This window comes from Ovis aries, chromosome 2 (assembly GCF_016772045.2).
Source record: "Ovis aries strain OAR_USU_Benz2616 breed Rambouillet chromosome 2, ARS-UI_Ramb_v3.0, whole genome shotgun sequence".
NCBI lineage: Eukaryota > Metazoa > Chordata > Mammalia > Artiodactyla > Bovidae > Ovis > Ovis aries.
In genome coordinates, this window is record NC_056055.1 from 220,649,577 (window position 1) to 220,670,159 (window position 20,583).

The 20,583-nt window shown below is 45.3% G+C and overlaps 1 protein-coding gene across 15 annotated transcripts in view; it reads left to right on the forward strand.

Annotated features, from left to right (window-relative positions):
- Positions 1-20,583, forward strand: part of STK36 (serine/threonine kinase 36) — a 31,555-nt gene that overhangs the window by 6,129 nt on the left and 4,843 nt on the right. For 7 of the 15 annotated variants that reach the window (XM_060411282.1, XM_060411284.1, XM_042244239.1 and 4 more), the window contains exons 7-21: positions 751-844; positions 1,126-1,295; positions 1,461-1,648; positions 2,157-2,256; positions 8,064-8,207; positions 13,137-13,316; positions 14,142-14,239; positions 14,694-14,799; positions 16,831-16,981; positions 17,454-17,581; positions 18,421-18,525; positions 18,882-18,980; positions 19,067-19,155; positions 19,404-19,497; positions 19,682-19,792. In XM_060411282.1, coding sequence (XP_060267265.1) covers positions 751-844; positions 1,126-1,295; positions 1,461-1,648; positions 2,157-2,256; positions 8,064-8,207; positions 13,137-13,316; positions 14,142-14,239; positions 14,694-14,799; positions 16,831-16,981; positions 17,454-17,581; positions 18,421-18,525; positions 18,882-18,980; positions 19,067-19,155; positions 19,404-19,497; positions 19,682-19,792 — 1,857 coding nt within the window. The remainder of the gene's footprint in view (positions 1-750; positions 845-1,125; positions 1,296-1,460; positions 1,649-2,156; positions 2,257-8,063; positions 8,208-13,136; positions 13,317-14,141; positions 14,240-14,693; positions 14,800-16,830; positions 16,982-17,453; positions 17,582-18,420; positions 18,526-18,881; positions 18,981-19,066; positions 19,156-19,403; positions 19,498-19,681; positions 19,793-20,583) is intronic. The other 8 variants (XM_060411289.1, XM_012146236.4, XM_060411291.1 and 5 more) reach the window with 3 other exon arrangements.

The following is a 20,583-nucleotide window of genomic DNA, read 5'->3' on the forward strand; positions in this document are numbered from 1 at the left end:
GGAACAATCTTTAGATATCCTAATGGCCAGATCTAGTGGAGCTAGCTCACTGATTAGGAGCAGAGTATAGAGATGGTGCCTGTTCATTGCAGTTAAATCTCAGTAGGCCAGGGAGGGAGGAAAAAGAGTTAACCCTTTTTATTTCAAGGGCCTGATTTGAGCCTTCAATTAAGTATAAATGCAGCCTTCTCCCAGAGTAAAATCTCATTATAACTTTCCTTTATTTTAGCTAAGATGAAAAGAGACAAGTTTCTCCCAAACCTATTTAGTTAAGGAGGCCCAAATAATGACCAAAAAGAATCTGAACAAAGGAGGGGCTTCTTTGGTGGTCCAGTGGTTAAGACTTGGGCTTCCACTGTAGGGGGCATGGGTTTGATCCCTGCATGGCGAGCATGCAATAAATAAATGTGTGTGTGCTCAGCTTTTAAGACATGTCTGCTATAAGAATGCACTCTGGGGACTTCCCTGGTGGTCCATTGGTTAAGAATCTGCTTTGTGATGTAGGGGACATGGGTTGGATCCTTGGTTGGGGAACCAAGATCCCACATGCCATGGAGCAGCTAAGCCCATGTGCCATAGCTAGAGAGTCTGTGCTCCGCAACAAAATCTCCCAAGTGTTGCAACTAAAACCCAACACAGCCAAATAAATAAATAGGTATTAAAAAAAAAAAAGTCTCGGTTGACCAGTTCTGATGAGTTTGAGAGCCCATGGAGAAGTGCAGACTGATGGGGTATCCTTTCTTTCCACAGAACTTCCTTCAGGGACTGCTCACCAAGGATCCCCGGCAGCGTCTGTCCTGGCCAGACCTCTTACATCACCCCTTTATTGCTGGTCGAGTCACCAGTGAGTCCTTAGGGTTCCCAGGGCTCTCGCATTTCTACCCAATATAACCCCTGGCCCCAACATGTGGATCCAAAGTACATTCTTTACGCCTCCAGCTTGAATTTTCTTTTTAGCCTTTTGCATGACCCTTGCACTTCCCTTGCAACCCCCTTCCCTCTTTGTCACTTTGTCAAAAGGGCCTCTTTGTACAGAAGCCTGAAGATGCTGCCATTGTCTCTGGCCAGGTGGAAACAGTGGCACAGCTCCAGTATGATCATGTGTTCCCTCTTCTCTTTCTGCAGTACTAACCGAGCCAGCAGGCCCAGATTTTGGTACCCCATTCACCAGTCGCTTACCCCCAGAACTTCAGGTCCTAAAGGACCAACAGGCTCATCGGCTGGCCCCCAAGGGCAATCGATCTCACATATTGCGGCAAGCCTGTAAACGCATGGCTGAGGAGGCCAAGCAGAAGGTGAGCGGGGCAGAGGGGTATGTGTGACCTAGCCAGACTAGTGACTTGGGAAGGTAGAGCAGAAGGGTGACTTTCTAGGGTTGGGAAAGGGCTTCAAATGAAATTCATAGTGTCTTATGGCAACCAGATAGTTCTGACTCAGTGTCTCCTGCCCATTTCTTGCAGAAACACCAGAACATAGGACCTCCCCTTGAGCAAGAGGATAGGACCAGCAAGGTGGCTCCTGGCACAGCCCCTCTGCCCAAACTCAAGGACACTCCTCAGGAACCAGGCCTCTTAACTGGGGTTGTAGCATCAGAAATGAAGAGCAGTTGGGCTGAGTGGGGTGCTGGAGAGGCGCCACCTGTACCTCGGTGAGGAGGGTAGAGCCCAGGGTCTATAGGATGACATGACTTGCAGAGCTTTGGCTCCAGTCAAAGCAAATGCAGCATGGTCCTGTCACTCATCACTGCCTAAATGTGGCCAGGGCCCTGGGAGTCTAAGTTTTGGGTTCTTGAATTCTGATTCCAGATGCTTTCCTGATTTCGTCAGGAAACATGGTAACTTTCCTTTCTCTATGTCTCAGTTGTACATTAACCAAAAAGGAAAAAAAAAATCATCTCCAGACACATGGAAAGAGTATTTGACTTGAGAGCTACAGGGGAAAGCCACCAAGGTAGATTTGAAAATAAGATTCACAGTGGGAGGGCAGTCAAGGATATATGTGTAGTGAACATATGCTGTCCTGGCCAGATCCTAGAAGATCTCCTGTAGCCAGTCCTCTGTGGCTTTCCATTCCTATGCTGGACATAGAGGGAGGGACAAGTTAACCCTAAGCCTCACAGGTCTGGAACTCATCCTACTCTCTGCTTCCTCTGTCAGGGAAAACTGGATCACTCAGGACTGTGAGCGAGCATTCCCAGAGCTGAGGCTGGAGGTGATGGGCCAGCAAAGCCTTGATGCAGTGGATCTGGAAAATGAGGTGAGCCCTAGAGGTTCCTCTTGGCTTTGTCCCTGCCATGGGTGTTAGGTCTTGGTAGTGGTTTTCTGTAACAGTGATTCCAACCATCTAAGGATGAGTCCCCTTGTGTTAAAAATTGTTTCCTTCTTATTCATAGATTTTAATTGCATAGTATGTGAACATTTAGTTATAAAAAATTGGAGTACATAAGTAAAAAGGAAAGTCCCCCTTAGCCTTATCTCAGTCCCAAGGTATCTGTCTCCTTCCAGACTTTCTATGGTTTTATATGTATGTATGTAGCTACACAGAATATATAGTTTGGCTGTTTTTACATTACTGAGTCCAGACTGTAGGTATTTTTTTTCTTCATGCATCTCTTACTGTATAATCTGTTGTAAAGAATTTTCTACACCTACTTCAATCTTGTTTTTTTAGGGTTTTAACTTTTTATTTTGGAAAGGTTTCAAATTTAAAGAATAATTGTGAAAATAGCACCAAGAATTCATATATACCCTTTTACTTAGATTCACCAGTTGTTAAAATTCATTTTAGGGTGAGTTGCAGATATGCCCCTTCATTGCCAAAGACTTTAGTGCATATTTGCTAAGAGCTAGGTGATGCACTTGCACTACCTCAGTACAATTCATAGAAGTCAGAAATCTGACATTGATATGATTCTGTTCCTTAATCTACAATCTATATTTTGATTTTCCCAATTGCTCCAGTAATGTTTATAGCAAAAACACATTCCCCCCCGATCCACAATCCAGTCCCGTGTCATTCACTGCATTTAGATGTTATACTTCTTACCTTGTTTTTCATGATTGACAGATTTTAGGTGCCCAGGTCGGTTATTGTGTAGAATGTTCCTCAGATCAATACTTCCACATGGTTAGATACGAGTCATGCGTTTTTGGTAGAAATGTTACATGAGTGATGATGTGCTGTCAGTACAATCTTTTTTTTTATTTAAGATTTGCTTGTTTGTTTATTTTTGGCTGTGCTGAGTCTTTGTTGCTGCATGCAGGCTTTTTCTAGCTGCGGCAAGGGAGGGCTACTCTGGTTGCAGTGAGCAGTCTTCTCATAGCGTGGTGGCTTCTCTTGTGGTGCACAGGATCTAGGACACGTGGGCTCCAGTAGTTGTGGCATGTAGGCTTAGTTGCCCCACGGCATGTGGGATCCAACCCGTGTCCCCTGCTGTGGCAGACGGATTCTTAACCACTGGACCACAAGGGAAATCCTAGTCTTTTTAATAACTTCTTAGTGTCTCCTAACATAGATGTGCCATTATTTATTATTCCCTGATCAGTTCAGTTCAGTCGCTCAGTTGTGTCCGACTCTTTGCGACCCCATGAATCACAGCACGCCAGGCCTCCCTGTCCATCACCATCTCCAGGAGTTCACTCAGACTCACGTCCATCGAGTCCGTGGTGCCATCCAGCCATCTCATCCTGGGTCGTCCCCTTCTCCTCCTGCCCCCGATCTCTCCCAGCATCAGAGTCTTTTCCAGTGAGTCAACTCTTCACATGAGGTGGCCAAAGTACTGGAGCTTCAGCTTTAGCATCATTCCTTCCAAAGAAATCCCAGGGCTGATCTCCTTCAGAATGGACTGGTTGGATCTCCTTGCAGTCCAAGGGACCCTCAAGAGTCTTCTCCAACACCACAGTTCAAATGCATCAATTCTTCGCTGCTCGGCTTTCTTCACAGTCCAACTCTCACATCCATACATGACCACAGGAAAAACCATAGCCTTGACTAGACGGACCTTAGTCGGCAAAGTAATGTCTCTGCTTTTGAATATACTATCTGGGTTGGTCATAACTTTCCTTCCAAGGAGTAAGCGTCTTTTAATTTCATGACTGCAGTCACCATTTGCAGTGATTTTGGAGCCCCCAAAAATAAAGTCTGACACTGTTTCCACTGTTTCCCATCTATTTCCCATGAAGTGATGGGACTGGATGCCATGATCTTCGTTTTCTGAATGCAGAGCTTTAAACCAACTTTTTCACTCTCCTCTTTCACTTTCATCAAGAGGCTTTTTAGCTCCTCTTCACTTTCTGCCATAAGGGTGGTGTCATCTGCATATCTGAGGTTATTGATATTTCTCCCAGCAGTCTTGATTCCAGCTTGTGTTTCTTCCAGTCCAGCATTTCTCATTGTACTCTGCATATAAGTTAACTAAGCAGGGTGACAATATACAGCCTTGACATACTCCTTTTCCTATTTGGAACCAGTCTGTTGTTCCATGTCCAGTTCTAACTGTTATTTCCTGACCTGCATACAGATTTCTCCAGAGGCAGGTTAGGTGGTCTGGTATTCCCATCTCTTTCAGAATTTTCCACAGTTGATTGTGATCCACACAGTCAAAGGCTTTGGCATAGTCAATCAAGCAGAAATAGATGTTTTTCTGGAACTCTCTTGCTTTTTCGATGATCCGGCGGATGTTGGCAATTTGATCTCTGGTTCCTCTGCCTTTTTAAAACCAGCTTGAACATCAGGGAGTTCACGGTTCACGTATTGCTGAAGCCTGGCTTGGAGAATTTTGAGCATTACTTTACTAGCATGTGAGATGAGTGCAATTGTGCAGTAGTTTGAGCATCCTTTTGCATTGCCTTTCTTTGAAATTGGAATGAAAACTGACCTTTTCCAGTCCTGTGGCCACTGCTGAGTTTTCCAAATTTGCTGGCATATTGAGTGCAGCACTTTCACAGCATCCTCTTTCAGGATTTGAAACAGCTCCACTGGAATTCCATCACCTCCACTAACTTTGTTCATAGTGATGCTTTCTAAGGCCCACTTGACTTCACATTCCAAGATGTCTGGCTCTAGATTAGTGATCACATCATCATGGTTATCTGGGTCATGAAGATCTTTTTGTACAGTTCTTCTGTGTATTCTTGCCACCTCTTCTTAATATCTTCTGCTTCTGTTAGGTCCAGACCATTTCTGTCCTTTATCGAGCCCATCTTTGCATGAAATGTTCCCTTGGTATCTCTAATTTTCTTGAAGCGATCTCTAGTCTTTCCCATTCTGTTGTTTTCCTCTATTTCTTTGCATTGATCGCTGAGGAAGGCTTTCTTATCTCTTCTTGCTCTTCTTTGGAACTCTGCATTCAGATGCTTATATCTTTCCTTTTCTCCTTTGCTTTTCGCCTCTCTTCTTTTCACAGCTATTTGTAAGGCCTCCTCAGACAGCCATTTTGCTTTTTTGCATTTCTTTTCCATGGGGATGGTCTTGATCCCTGTCTCCTGTACAATGTCATGAACCTCATTCCATAGTTCATCAGGCACTCTACCTATCAGATCTAGACCCTTAAATCTATTTCTCATTTCCACTGTATAATCAAAAGGGATTTGATGTAGGTCATACCTGAATGATCTAGTGGTTTTCCCTACTTTCTTCAATTTCAGTCTGAATTTGGCAATAAGGAGTTCATGATCTGAGCCACAGTCAGCTCCTGGTCTTGTTTTTGTTGACTGTATAGAGCTTCTCCATCTTTGGCTGCAGAGAATAGAATCAATCTGATTTCGGTGTTGACCATCTGGTGATGTCCATGTGTAGAGTCTTCTCTTGTGTTGTTGGAAGAGGGTGTTTGCTATGACCAGCGCATTTTCTTGGCAAAACTCTATTAGTCTTTGCCCTGCTTCATTCTGCATTCCAAGGCCAAATTTGCCTGTTATTCCAGGTGTTCCTTGACTTCCTATTTTAGCATTCCAGTCCCCTGTAATGAAAAGGACATCTTTTTGGTGTGTTAGTTCTAAAAGATCTTGTAGGTCTTCATGAAGCTGTTCAACTTCAGTTTCTTCAGTTTTACTGGTTGGGGCATAGACTTGGATAACTGTGATATGAATGGTTTGCCTTGGAGAAGAACAGAGGTCATACTGTCGTTTTTGAGACTGCATCCAAGTACTGCAGTTCGGACTCTTTTGTTGACCGTGATGGCTACTCCATTTCTTCTGAGGGATTCCTGCCCACAGTAGTAGATGTAATGGTCATCTGAGTTAAATTAATCCATTCCATTCCATTTTAGTTCACTGATTCCTAGAATGTCAACGTTCACTCTTGCCATCTCTTGTTTGACCACTTCCAATTTGCCTTGATTCATGGACCTGACATTCCAGGTTCCTATGCAGTATTGCTCTTTATAGCGTCGGATCTTGCTTCTATCACCAGTCACCCAGTCACATCTACAACTGGGTATTGTTTTTGCTTTGGCTCCATCCCTTCATTCTTTCTGGAGTTATTTCTCCACTGATCTCCAGTAGCATATTGGGGACCTACTGACCTGGGGAGTTCCTTGTTCAGTATCCTATCATTTTGCCTTTTCATAGTGTTCATGGGGTTCTCAAGGCAAGAATACTGAAGTGGCTTGCCATTCCCTTCTCCAGTGAACCACATTCTTTTTTTTTTTTCTTTTGTCAATTGTGGTTATTTTTTTTTTGTTTTAATTTTTTATTTTTACTTTATTTTACTTTACAATACTGTATTGGTTTTGCCATACATTGACATGAATCCACCACGGGTGTACATGCGTTCCCAAACATGAACCCCCCTCCCACCTCCCCTCCCCATAACATCTCTCTGGGTCATCCCTGTGCACCAGCCCCAAGCATGCTGTATCCTGCTTCGGACATAGACTGGCGATTCGATTCTTACATCATAGTATACATGTTTCAATGCCATTCTTCCAAATCATCCCACCCTCTCCCTCTGCCTCTGAGTCCAAAAGTCTGCTATACACATCTGTGTCTTTTTTGCTGTCTTGCATACAGGGTCATCATTGCCATCTTTCTAAATTCCATATATATGTTAGTATACTGTATTGGTGTTTTTCTTTCTGGCTTACTTCACTCTGTATAATCGGCTCCAGTTTCATCCATCTCATCAGAACTGATTCAAATGTATTCTTTTTAATGGGCTTGGTTTCATTGAGTTAGACAAGGCTGTGGTCCTAGTGTGATTAGATTGACTAGTTTTTTGTGAGTATGGTTTCAGTGTGTCTGCCCTCTGATGCCCTCTTGCAACACTTACCATCTTACTTGGGTTTCTCTTACCTTGGTGTGGGGTATCTCTTCACGGCTGCTCCAGCAAAGCACAGCTGCTGTTCCTGACCTTGGATGAGGGTTATCTCCTTACCGCTGCCGTTCCTGACCTTCAACATGGGATAGCTCCTCTAGGCCCTCCTGTGCCTGCGCAGCCACCACTCCTCGGGTTGCTCCTCCAGGCTGCCGCCCCTGGCCTCGGGCTCAGGGTGGCTCCTCAAGGTCACCGCCCCTGGCCTCGGGCGTGAGGTGGCTTCTCCTGGCCGCCCCTGACCTTGGACGCAGGGCAGCTCCTCTATGACTAGCTTTATGTTGTTATTATAAACCATGCAGTGGACATTTTCCTAGGTGTCTCTTTATTCACACGTGCTAGTGTTCTCCAAGAGACTTTTCAAGACCTGTCACATACTGCTAATTGTATCTTTTAAAATTGGTGGCTGAAAAAAATACAGCTGTGCCAAAGGAGTCGCTGGCTTTTTGCAGTTACTTCATGATTCCCTGGGCTTCCCAGGTAAAGAATCTGCCTGCAATGTGGGAGACCTGGGTTCAATCCCTGGTTCGGGAAGATCCTCTGGAGAAGGGAATGGGAACCCATGCCAGTATTCTTGCCTGGAGACTCCCATGGACAGAGAAGCCTGGGGGGGCTACAGTCCATGGGGTCGCAAAGAGTCCATCATGACTGAGTGACTAAAACTTTCACTTTACTTTCATGATTCCCCAGGGTGTGAGCTATTGCCTCAAACCTGACACACTCCTCCTGACCTCTTTCTCTCCCCGATGCCTCAGGAGCAAGACAGCGATGATGAGTGGCAATACCTGCTAGAGACTACCGAGCCTGTGCCCGTCCAGCTGAAGGCCCCTCTCACCCTGCTGTGCAATCCTGACTTCTGCCAGCGTATCCAGAGTCAGCTGCATGAAGCTGGAGAGCAGGTAACTGGCAGAAGGATACCATGGATGGGACTGGAGACTGTTTTCACAGATGAGGTGTTAAAAAACATTAATTAGTATAAGGAGAAAGTCCCTTTCCAATTTTCTTTCACTACTGTCTGTTTAATTCAGGGAGATTTGGTAATTTCTTTTAGTAATACGGAAAGAGCAGACCTTGGGTTTCTCTTTCTAAAGGGGAAAAGTATTCTTCAGAGCAAGGATAAGAAAGCTTTCAGCTGTATCCTTTTTAGGCATTGACTGCCAAGAAGGAAAAAAATGGAGGATATCGTTTAATTGCTTCTTCTTTTTTAAAGATTTTTTAGATGTGGACTACTTTTAAAGTCTTTATTGAATTTGTTACAGTACTGCTTCTGTTGTTTTATATTCTGGTTTTTTGGCCAGAGGCATGTGGGAGCTTAGCTCCCTGACCAGGGATTGAACTCACACTCCCTACACTGGAAGGCGAAGTCTTAACCACTGAACTGCCAGGGTAGTCCCATAACTACTTCTCTAATGAAAGAAAACACATTTCTACAAAATTTTTGACAAAATTAAAAATAAAGATGTAACAATTTATTATATTTTCTAATATAGGTATACTAATGATCACCATAATTCAGTTTTAGAATATTTTCATTACCCCAAAAAGGTAATTCGTAGCTATTTATAGTTAATCATCATTCCTACTCATAGCACTTACAAGGAGATTGCTTTCTGTCTCATAGATTTGCCTTTTCTGAACATTTCACATAAATGTGATCATACAATGGATGGTCTTTGGCTTCCTTCTCTTAGCTTAATGTTTTTTGAGGTTTCATTCATGTTGTAGCCTGTATCAGTACTTAGTTCCTTTTTATTGCTAATTAGTATTCTATTGTATGCATATATCACATTTTGTTTATTTGTTCCACAAATTGATGGGAATTTGGGTTGTTTCCACTTTTTGGCTTTTATAAACAATGCTACTTTGAACATCCATGAGGAAATCTTTGTGTGAACATATGTTTTCCGTTTCTTTTCTGGAAAAGGTCAGTTTTCATTCCAATCCCAAAGAAGGGCAATATTCAAACTACTGCACAATTGCACTCATCTCACAGGCTAACAAAGTAATGCTCAAAATTCACCAAGCCAGGCTTCAACAGTATGTGAACCGAGAACTTCCAGATGTTCAAGCTGAATTTAGAAAAGGCAAAGGAACCAGAGATCAAATTGCCAACATACATTGGATCATAGAAAAAGTAAGAGAGTTCCAGAAAAACATCTACTTCTGCTTTATTGACTACTCCAAAGCTTTTGACTGTGTGGATCACAACAAACTGTGGAAAATTCTTAAGGAGATGGGAATACCAGACCGCGTGACCTGCCTCTTGAGAAACCTGTATGCAGGTCAGGAAGCAACAGTTAGAACTGGACACAGAACAACAGACTGGTTCCAAATTGGGAAAGGAGTACGTCAAGGCTGTTGTCACCCTGTTTATTTAACTTCTGAGCAGAGTACATCAGGCGAAATGCCAGGATGGATGAAGCACAAGCTAGAATCAAGATTGCTGGAAGAAATATCAATAACCTCAGATATGTAGATGATACCACCCTTATGGCAGAAAGCAAAGAGGAACTGAAGAGCCTCTTGATGAAAGTGAAAGAGGAGAGTGAAAGAGTTGGCTTAAAGCTCAACATTCAGAAAACTAATAAGATCATGGCATCTGATCCCATCACTTCATGGCATGTGGAAGGGGAAACAATGGAAACAGTGACAGGCTTAATTTTCTTGGGCTCAAAAATCACTGTAGATGGTGACTACAGCCATGAAATTAAAAGACTCTTGCTCCTTGGAAAAAAGCTGTGACCAACCTAGAGAGCATATTAAAAAGCAGAGACATTACTTTGCCAACAAAGGTCCATTTAGTCAAGGCTATGGTTTTTCCAGTGGTCATGTATGGATGTGAGAGTTGGACCAGAAGGAAAGCTGAGTGCCAAAGAACTGATGCTTTTGGACTGTGGTCTCAGAGAATACTCTTGAGAGTCCCTTGGACTGCAAGGAGATCCAACCAAGCCATCCTAAAGGAAATCCATCCTGAATATTCATTGGAAGGATTGATGCTGAAGCTGAAGCTCCAATACTTTGGCTACCTGATGCGAAGACATGACTCATTGGAAAAGACCCTGATGCTGGGAAAGATAGAAGGCAGGAGGAGAAGGGGATGACAGAGGATGAGATGGTTGGATGACATAATCGACTCAGTGGTCATGAGTTTGAGTAAGATCCAGGAGTTCATGATGGACGTGGAAGTCTGGTGTGCAGCAGTCCATGGGATCGCAAAGAGTTGGACACTACTGAACAACTGAACGCTTAGTTTTGAAATGAAATGATTTTTTCATTTCTCTTGGGCCTATGCATAGGAGTGGAATTGCTGAGTCAGATAGTAAATTTATGTTTAAGAAACTGCTAATCTGTTTTCCAAAGTGGCTATACCATTTTGCATTCCCAGCAACGTATGAGGGTCCTCATTTCTCTACATCTTTGCCAACATGTATTCAGTTCAGTTCAGTTTAGCTGAGTCACTCAGTCATGTCTGACGCTTTGCGACCTCTTGAACTGCAGCGCCCCAGGCCTCCCTGTCCATCACCAAATCCCAGAGTTTACCCAAACTCATGTCCATTGAGTTGGTGATGCCATCTAACCATCTCATCCTCTATCGTCCCCTTCTCCTCCTGCCTTCAATCTTTCCCAATATCCCATCCCACCCAACTTCTATCTTTTCAAATGAGTCAGCTCTTCACATCAGGTGGCCAAAATATTGGAGTTTCAGCTTCAGCATCAGTCCTTCCAATGAACACCCAGGACTGATATCCTTTAGAATGTACTGGTTGGATCTCCTTGCAGTCCAAGGGACTCTCAAGAGTCTTCTCCAACACCACAGTTCAAAAGCATCAATTCTTCGGCACTCAGCTTTCTTTATAGTCCAACTCTCACATCTATATATGACTACTGGAAAAACCATAGCCTTGACTAGATGGACCTTTGTTGGCAAAGTAATGTCTTTGCTTTTCAATATGCCATCTAGGTTGGTCATAACTTTCCTTCCAAGGAGTAAGTATCTTTTAATTTCATGGCTGCAATCACCATCTGCAGTGATTTTGGAATCCCAAAAACTAAAGTCAGCCAACATGTATTATTATCTGTCTCTTTGAATATAGTCATCCTAGTGAGTGTAAAATACTATCTCATTGCTATTTTAATTTGCATTTTGCTAATAACTAATGTGAGCATCTTTTCATGTGCTTACCAGCCATTTGTAGATCTTCTTTGGTGAACTGTCTAATCATTTGCTTTGCTTATTTTAAAGTTGTCTTCTTATTGAATTGTAAGAGTTCTTTATATATTCTGGATACAAGACCTTTATCAAATATGCGATTTGCAAATTTTTTCTCCCAGTCTTAATCTATCCTTTTATTCTTATACGAATGTCTTTTGAAGCACAAATGTTTTGGATTTTGAAGTCCAGTTACCATTTTTTCCCTTTGTGGATTTTGCTTCTGATATTATATTAAGAAATGTTTTTTTAAACCCAAAGTCTTAAAGATTTTCTCCTATTTTTAAATAAAAACTTTCCAGAATTTTAGCTCTGACATTTAGGTCTCTGACTCATTTTGAGTTGATTTGTGTATATATTTTGAGGTAGAGATCTAAATTCATCTTTTTGCGTGTGGATATATGATCATCCCAGCACCACTGGTTGAAAAGACTCTCCTTTGACCATTGCATTGTCTTGGCACCCTGCGCCTCTTGTTTGGCCCCTACATGTCCTCCTTGTGTCAGATAATTTTTCAGTGGGAAAGGAGGTTAGCAACTCTGCCTCCAGGGTGAGACTTTCTGAGGTGGAATTCCAGCTGAACTACTGTGTGTGTTTTTTGTCTATGGCTGTGCCGGGTCTCCTGCTGCCAGGTTTTCTCTAGTTGTGGTGAGTGGCGACTACTCTCGGTGGCAGCACAAGGGTTTCTCCACAAGTGGCTCCTCTTGTGGAGCACGGGCTCTAGGGTGCATGGGCTTCAGTACTTGTGGCTCCTGGGCTCAAGAGCAAGGGCTCAGTAGTTGTGGCGCATGGACATAGTTGCTCCTCCTGGGATGTGGGATCTTCCTGGACCAGGGATCAAACCCACGTCTCCTGCATTGGCAGGAGGATTCTTTACCACTGAGCCACCAGGGAAGCCCCTTGCGTGTGATTACTGACTGTTTACTTAATCTGTCTGAAAGCTTCGGTCTGCTTACCTATAAAGTTGGTAACTGTATTTACTCTACAGTAACTGAGGTTATTGTAAAGATTGAGTAAATAAATGAGCAGATTTAGAATGATGAGTGGCATATTGTAAAGTACTTGATGTAAATGTTAGTCTTCTTTTGAAAAATAACCTTTTAAAAAATAACCATTTAAATATAGTACTGTCCTTAGCTTATGAGCTGTATGAAAGTAAGTAGTAGGCTGGATCTGGCCTGCAGGTCGCAATTTGTTAACCCCAGAGGTAGAGCTGAATAATATTGTTTTGTCTATCTGGAGTTGAACAGCACTGTTTTGTGCCCATTGTTTTTAATTTTCAGAAATGTGTGTGTGTGGTTTCATTTCATTTTCTTTTAAGGTGAAGGGCTGGAGAAGGAAGGGAGCAGATAGGAATGGTCACTAGGTCTGTCACTGACTGAGGGGGTGATCCTGCTCCCCCTTAGTCACCTCTAAGTCAGGGGTCCTGGCCACCTACAGTTCCCTTTCCTGGTGCACTTTCCCTGTTCCTCTGTTCTCCTTCTCTGGGTTTTAGATTTCCAGAAAAAGGAGTAAGAACATGGGGTCTTCTTTGTCAGCATCTTGGGGACACTTGGTGTCTGTGACTCTTTTATCTCTCACAACACAGTTTACTGTCTCTTTCCCTCATGTCACCCAGATCCTAAAAGGCGTCCTGGAGGGTGCTCCCCGCATCCTTCCTGCACTCCGGGTCCTGAGCGGTCTCCTGTCCAGCTGCAGTGACTCTATTCCCTTGTATTCCTTCTGCCGTGAGGCCCGGCTCCCCGGGCTGCTGCTCCATCTCCTCAGACACAGCCAGGAGAACAACAGTATCCAGCAGGTAAGTGCTGCCTCTCAGGACTGACTGGCATTTCTTCTCTTTGGATTTCTTTTCTTCGAACTGCCATCTCTATCAGCCCCTCTGCCTTTTCTTTCTCTTCTTCCTATCTACTTAGTAGATTACGAATTGCAAATTCTCATGCCTTCCAAGGCCAGGCAGATAACGTCACCAGGGGAGTAGACCATGTGTGACTGTATGAATAGCAGGAATGTGAAGAACTGAGGTCCCGTGCCCAGACCCATCCAGCTCACTGTTGCTCGGTGAGAAAATGGGCTTATGGTGCCACATCCTCCAGTTTTCTGAGAGAAGCTAGAAATCCAGATTTTTCAGTGTAATTCCTCAATATTCATAGATTAGCTCACCCACGGGCACTACCCTGTAAATGGTCACAGAGACGAGCAGCAGGAGAGCTCAGGTTGAGACTCAATATCCATGTGCCCATGGTGTGTCCCGCCACAGCTGAACCAAGAGTCTGGAATGCAGAAGTGTTTACTGGGGCCAAGGCTTGGGTGGCTAGAAGTACACTCTGCTGATGAGTGTTAGTCTTGAGTGTTTTTAAGGCATTTAGAAGAGAATTTGTGCTATTTTGAAAAATATAACCTGCTACACTCCAAAATGCTGTTCAGACCAAAGAGGACACGTTTTGGGCTGTTCATAGCCTGTTGGCCACCACTTGTGACCTTGAGATCTCCTCTCTTTGTCTGAAGGTTCTCTTCACTCTGTCCCTTTCTGTTTGGTCAGCCTAGCTGGATCTCTGACCCATTTTTCCCTTGCTCTTTGTTTCTGTCCCCTGAGTTGCCCTAATTCTGTCCTCTTCCCTGGCAGCAATGTTGGTATGGGGCCTTCGTACGGGACCTGGTGGCTGTGATTCAGGCCTACTTTGCCTGCACCTTCAATCTGGAGAGGAGCCAGACAGGTGACAGGTGGGATGAGAGGCAGTCTTGTGCTGTTGACCAGTTTGGCTTCAGTTTCTACCCCCATTTTTTCCCCTCCCCATTACGAAGAGGCTAAGTAAGGAGAACCCATGATTTGTGACAGGTTTCAGGGTCAGCTGAGTGACCTCTCAGAGTCCAGCAAGTCCTTTTAAGGACCTTGAGTCACCTCCAAATTTGCCCACAGAATTTCAGGTTCTAAGGGTCAGCGGTAGTTACCATACACTGAATGGAAGGCTCAGGGTGGGAATAAGCTAGAGAAAATGGCAGAGAAGAGGCCTGGAGGTGTGTGTGAGCCTCTGTGTGTATGTGTGAGGAGAGAGAGGGAGAGCGTTCTGATGTGTTCCTTTGCAGAGATTTTCCTATCTGCTGTGAACTGACCCATTCACCACATGTGAGCATTTAGTAGAGAGATGAGAAGAAACCAGGACTCATTTTTTCCCAGCCTACAGGTATTTCAGGAGGCCGCCAGCCTCTTTCTGGACCTGCTGGGGAAACTGCTGGCCCAGCCAGATGAGTCTGAGCAGGCTTTGCGGAGGGACAGCCTTATGGTAATCTGCTCTCCCTTCCAGATTTCTATCTCTGCTTTTCCCCATACTCCTCCCATTCTGTTTCTCATGACTGTATAGGGTTAGATTAAGTAATACAACAAATGTTTGTTGCCTGCCAACTATGTGCTGTATACCGTCTAAGTCAGAGGAAGTCCGTATCTTCAAGGGATCAGGACTAGTCTAGTAGGATAAATGTGATGAAGGACAACAGTGTGTAAAGTACAGTAGAAGGACTTCCCTTGTGGTCCAGTGGCCAAGACTCCAGGGAACTAGATCCCACATGCTGCAACCAAGATGGTACAGCCAAATAAATAAATTTTAAAATAAAATTTATCAAAGTAATAAAATAAATGAAAAACACTAGAACTTCATATAAAACACAGAAGCACCACTGAGGAAGACTCACACTACCTGGAGGGTCATAGGAAAATCCTTTTTTTTTTTTTTGGCTGTACCACGCAGCAGGTGGGATCTTAGTTCCCTAGCCAGAGATCAAGCTGGGACCCCCATAGTGGAAGTGTGGAGTCCTAACCAATGGATCATCAGGGAAAGACATAGGATCATAGAAGAAACCTTGAAGAAGGAAATCATCTCTGCTAGGATTTGAAGGATGCCCAGAAGTTTGCCAGGTGGATGAGGCAAGGAAGCAGGGAGGACATTTCAGGCAGAAACAGTAATTTATATTAAGGTGCAGAAGCAGTATGCAGTGTGACCTATTTTCAGTTCAGTTCAGTTCAGTCGCTCAGTCGTGTCCGACTCTTTGCGACCCCATGAATCGCAGCACGCCAGGCCTCCCTGTCCATCACCATCTCCCAGAGTTCACTCAGACTCACGTCCATCGAGTCGGTGATGCCATCCAGCCATCTCATCCTAGGTCGTCCTCTTCTCCTCCTGTCCCCAATCCCTCCCAGCATCAGAGTCTTTTCCAATGAGTCAACTCTTCACATGAGGTGGCCAAAGTACTGGAGCTTCAGCTTTAGCATCATTCCTTCCAAAGAAATCCCAGGGCTGATCTCCTTCAGAATGGACTGGTTGGATCTCCTTGCAGTCCAAGGGACTCTCAAGAGTCTTTTCCAACACCACAGTTCAAAAGCATCAATTCTGCAGCACTCAGCCTTCTTCACAGTCCAACTCTCACATCCATACATGACCACTGGAAAAACCATAGCCTTGACTAGACGGACCTTAGTCGGCAAAGTAATGTCTCTGCTTTTGAACATGCTATCTAGGTTGGTCATAATTTTTCTTCCAAGGAGTAAGCGTCTTTTAATTTCATGGCTGCAGTCACCATCTGCAGTGATTTTGGAGCCCCCCAAAAATAAAGTCTGACACTGTTTCCACTGTTTTCCTATCTATTTCCCATGAAGTGACTCCTGGACTCTGCATGTGAGGGACAGGAAGGGAGGATTGAAAGAGAAAATAGCCGAATTCTGACTGGTCTCAGAAGAGACTGTTAAGAGATGAACATGTGCAAGGAAGGAAACGATTGTCTGATTAGTTTCAGACTGGCAACTGGAAGCGCAGATGTGGCTGCAGTCCTACCTCCAGCTAGAAGTCCATTCAATCTCTTCTAGTCTGGGGGCCTGTCTTAACATCCCTCATCCTTTCTGGTCAGGAAGCTGTTAATGTCTAACCTAAATTTTGGCCAGTAGTGACTCACATTATTGGTCAGCACTTCTCATATGTCACTGTGCAATGAGTAGCATGGGGTGTTTGGAATAAATTCTGAAGACCAGGTTGGGAAGGACCCACGAATCCCCAGGAATTCTTATACTTGGGGTCCACAATACTACTTCGAGAAATATCATTTAGGGAGCAGCTGATCAAAATAGGATTGACACCTAAAATTCCTGTTCCCAAACATGAAGGCAATCACTCTGCACTTTCTGTGTGAGGAATACTTAGAATTCAACAACTGGTCCCCCTGGGTTTTTCCCCTCCTTTCTCAGGTTCTCCAGGAACCCTTGCTCCTTACCCTGAGTCCAGTCTGGTTTCTGATGTGCTAATGTGAACCCTGCCCGTCTCCCCTAGTGCTTTACTGTTCTGTGTGAAGCCATGGACGGGAATAGCTGGACCATCTCCAAAGCCTTCTACTCCAGCCTGCTGACTACACATCGGGCTGTGTTGGACGGGCTCCTTCATGGCTTGACAGTCCCACAACTCCCTTTCCATAGCCCCCCAGGTAATGGGAATGGGGAGGGGAGGTTCTCTTGACTGACTTGTCAGCAGGACCAGCACTGCTCTTTATCTTGCCGGTTGCCTAGAATAGTGTCTGGCATTTAGCCTGTGTTAAGTAACTATGACGGAGAAGGCAATGGCACCCCACTCCAGTACTCTTGCCTGGAAAATCCCAGGGACAGAGGAGCCTGGTAGGCTGCAGTCCATGGGGTTGTGAAGAGTCGGACACGACTGAGCAATTTCACTTTCACTTTTCACTTTCATGCATTGGAGAAGGAAATGGCAACCTACTCCAGTGTTCTTGCCTGGAGAATCCCAGGGATGGGGGAGCCTGGTGAGCTGCCATCTATGGGGTCGCACAGAGTCAGACATGATTGAAGTGACTTAGCAGCAGCAGCAAGTAACTGTGAACTGAGAGAAAGAAGGGAGAATCTGAAACAACCCATGCCTTTCTGCATTCTTTGCCTTTTGCACAGGAGCCCCCCAGGTGAGCCAGCCGCTTCGGGAGCAGAGTGAGGATCTGCCTGGAGCCATTTCTTCGGCACTGGCGGCCATGTGCACGACTCCCGTGGGGCTGCCAGGCTGCTGGGAAGCCAAGGAGCAGGTCTAAGCTACAAATTTTTTTTCCCATTTTTATTTTAAATTTTATTTATTTATTTATGGCTGCGCTGGGTCTTGGTTGCTGCATTCAAGCTTTCTCTAGTTTCAGAGAGTAGGGGCTACTCTAGTTGCAGCGAATGGGCTTCTCATGGTAGCCTCTCGTTGCAAAGCACAGGCTCTAGAGCGGAAGTTCAGTGATTATGGTGCATGGGATTAGTTGCCCTGCTGCATGTGGGATCTTCCTGAGTGAGGGAGCAAACCCGTGTCCCTTGCACTGGCAGGCAGATTCTCGACCACTGGATCACCTGGGAAGTCCTGAACTACAGTTATTTGTTCTTGTTGTCGCTGTTGCCAGGGTTGGGGAGGTTGGCCCCAGTGTCTCAGAAAAGCAGAAAAACAAGCTTCTCTGCCTGCCTTTACTCAGTACTTCCAGAAGCAGATGCTAACCACTAGGTTTGGGCTACTTGTCAAACATGATATAGCCAGACTCCCAGGGCCCTTGGCCAGCTGATTGAAGAGCTCCATGACAAACTGCCCATGTGGTGGGGTGGCTGATCTGAAGCCACAGTTGATGCTTGCTCGAGGGTTCAGGGTTCAGATTTCCCGCTCCCTTTGGCCAGCAACACTTTGCTCTGTACCCGCCTGCAGTGGGACTTACCTAGGCCTTGTCTTTTGCTTTTCCACTGAGCATGAAGACTGGGGATAGAATGAGGTCTGAGGTTCCTGGTGAATCTGGGGAAGAGTAGCAAGCAAGGGGTTGAGAGCCCTGATTAGTTGGAGATATGAGAGGAATAGGATTGGAATAAAGGGAATGGGATTGAGTCTTCAGGTATGTCTCCACAGATCTCTCAGCATCTGGCTGATCAGCTTACCAAAGACAGCAACCACCTGAGGTCATCCCTCATCTCTGCCCTGCAGCATCCCATCTTGTGCCTACCCCTTCTCAAGGTACTGCCTGCCCAGCACTCTTGGCCCCTCAGATTTCTTTTTCATTTCCAGGAATGAGAAAGAGAGAGAAAGAGACACTGAGAGAAACAGAGAGAGATGAGAGACACCCCCCGCTGATGCTCCCCCACAGAGGAGGACACCTTTCTGCTTTTAAATCAGTTCAGCTGAAATAGCCCAGATGTCAGCCAGTCCTCACTAGAACTGAGACATGTCTGCATCTCAGTCTCTCAGCAAGAGGTGGACATGGCCTGAATTTCTCTGACACCTCTAGATCTGTTGAGAGGCTAGCCCGCTTTCAGCTGAGCCTTCCAGTCTAGGACCTGCCTCCCTGACCACCTCCTTCCCACACCCCTTAGGTTCTCTACTCCTGCTGCCACGTCAGTGAGCGCTTATGCCGTCTTCTCGGGCAAGAACCCCTGGCCTTGGACTCGCTGTTGAAGTTGGCCCAGGGCAAGGTAGGCCAGTGGCACAAGTGGGCATCTCTTAGGGGTCCCACCATCTCAATCAGAGGACACTCTGATGCCTTGGGTTTCCTTTATAGGTAAAGGTAGTGGATAGGGAAGAGTCTATTGAAGTGACTCTCTACCTCCTCTCTCTTCTTGTCCTTCGCCTCCAAGATCTGCCTTCTGGGTGAGTCATAAAGTAGGGTCACCCTGACATGGATACCTTCCACCCACGTAGGTCACCCTGACATGGATTGTGGGGAGTGACACCATACAGCCTGTCCTTGGGAGGGACTAGGACAGAGTGAAGGTTTCCCTGCAAAGAAGAGACCTAGATTCCCACCAACTCTGTGCCCTGGAGGCGGACATGCAGCTTTGGTGGAGAGCGCCATCTAAGGGAGAGGGCAGGTCACTCAGCAGCCTCCTTTCACACAGCTGCATCCCTGATGTATCTCCTTATTCCAGAATGGAGAAGCTAGGCAGTGAGATTGCTACTGTCTTTACGCATTCGCACATCGTCTCTCTTGTGGTGAGTTCTCAGCGTTCATCTTCCTCCCCTTTTCACCCTATCATCCCACCTTCTGGGAGCAGAAGAGTTGTTTCCTAATGTGCAGCTGTTTGTGAGGCATTCTTCTGAAGGCAGACACCCTCTCCGCCTGTCTTGAGTACCATTCAGATTGGGACATTCCTCCTCCTCATCTGACTCTCCACAGAGTGCGGCGGCCTGTCTGTTGGGGCAGCTTGGTCAGCAAGGTGTGACTTTGGACCTCCAGCCTGTGGAGTGGATCGCTGCAGCTACACATGCCCTGTCTGCCCCTGCAGAGGTGAGTCCTCTCAGCGCTAAATGCAGAGATGTGTTTTCTTTGAGTCAGATAAGGTCTGTGTTCAGGGAGAAAAGCCTGAAATTCCAATAAACCTGGAGGGAATCCAGGAGTCTTTCCTGTCGCCCTGACTGTCAGGGCTTTAGATTTGTTGTTAACACACAGGACCTCTGAAGGGGGAGGAAGAGGCATCATCTTTCTCCCTCCTTCCCTCCCTCTTGCTCTCTCTCTCAGGCTCTGGCCCTTGCCTCCTGAAGGATCTCTACTCTCAAGTGTTCTTTCCTGATGCCAAAGTGAGCTTTCTTAAAGGAGAACCTGCCTGATTGCTCAACCAGTCATTTCACACTTAAATATGTGCTGAGTACCAGGCACTAGTCTTACCTATATGGATGGAACTTGTGTAGGTCCTCGGCAGCTTCCCATGGAGTTTCTGGGTTAATGTCCACATTTGCTAGCAGGCTACACAGAGCTCATCCGTTATCCCTGGGCTCTCTAATCCTCCTCTACCAAAGAGTTCACATTTCAAAAATTCACTGTGGCCTTTCATGACCTGTCTTTTATATAAGCTGTGCCTTCTTCCTTCCTTGTCTGCATTTGAAACTTTGAATCCCATCCGTTTCCTACCTCTAAGGGCAAAGTTAGCATCTCAGCTATTCCTCCTCCCTCTCCACAGCCCCTACCTCACAGCCTCTTGTTCAGTAAGTGTCTTCCTAAACTGTAATTGTTTCTGTGGCTGGTTACCCTACCAAACTGTGTGTCTTTAGGACAGAGATAGTTGTTGAATGAATAGGCAG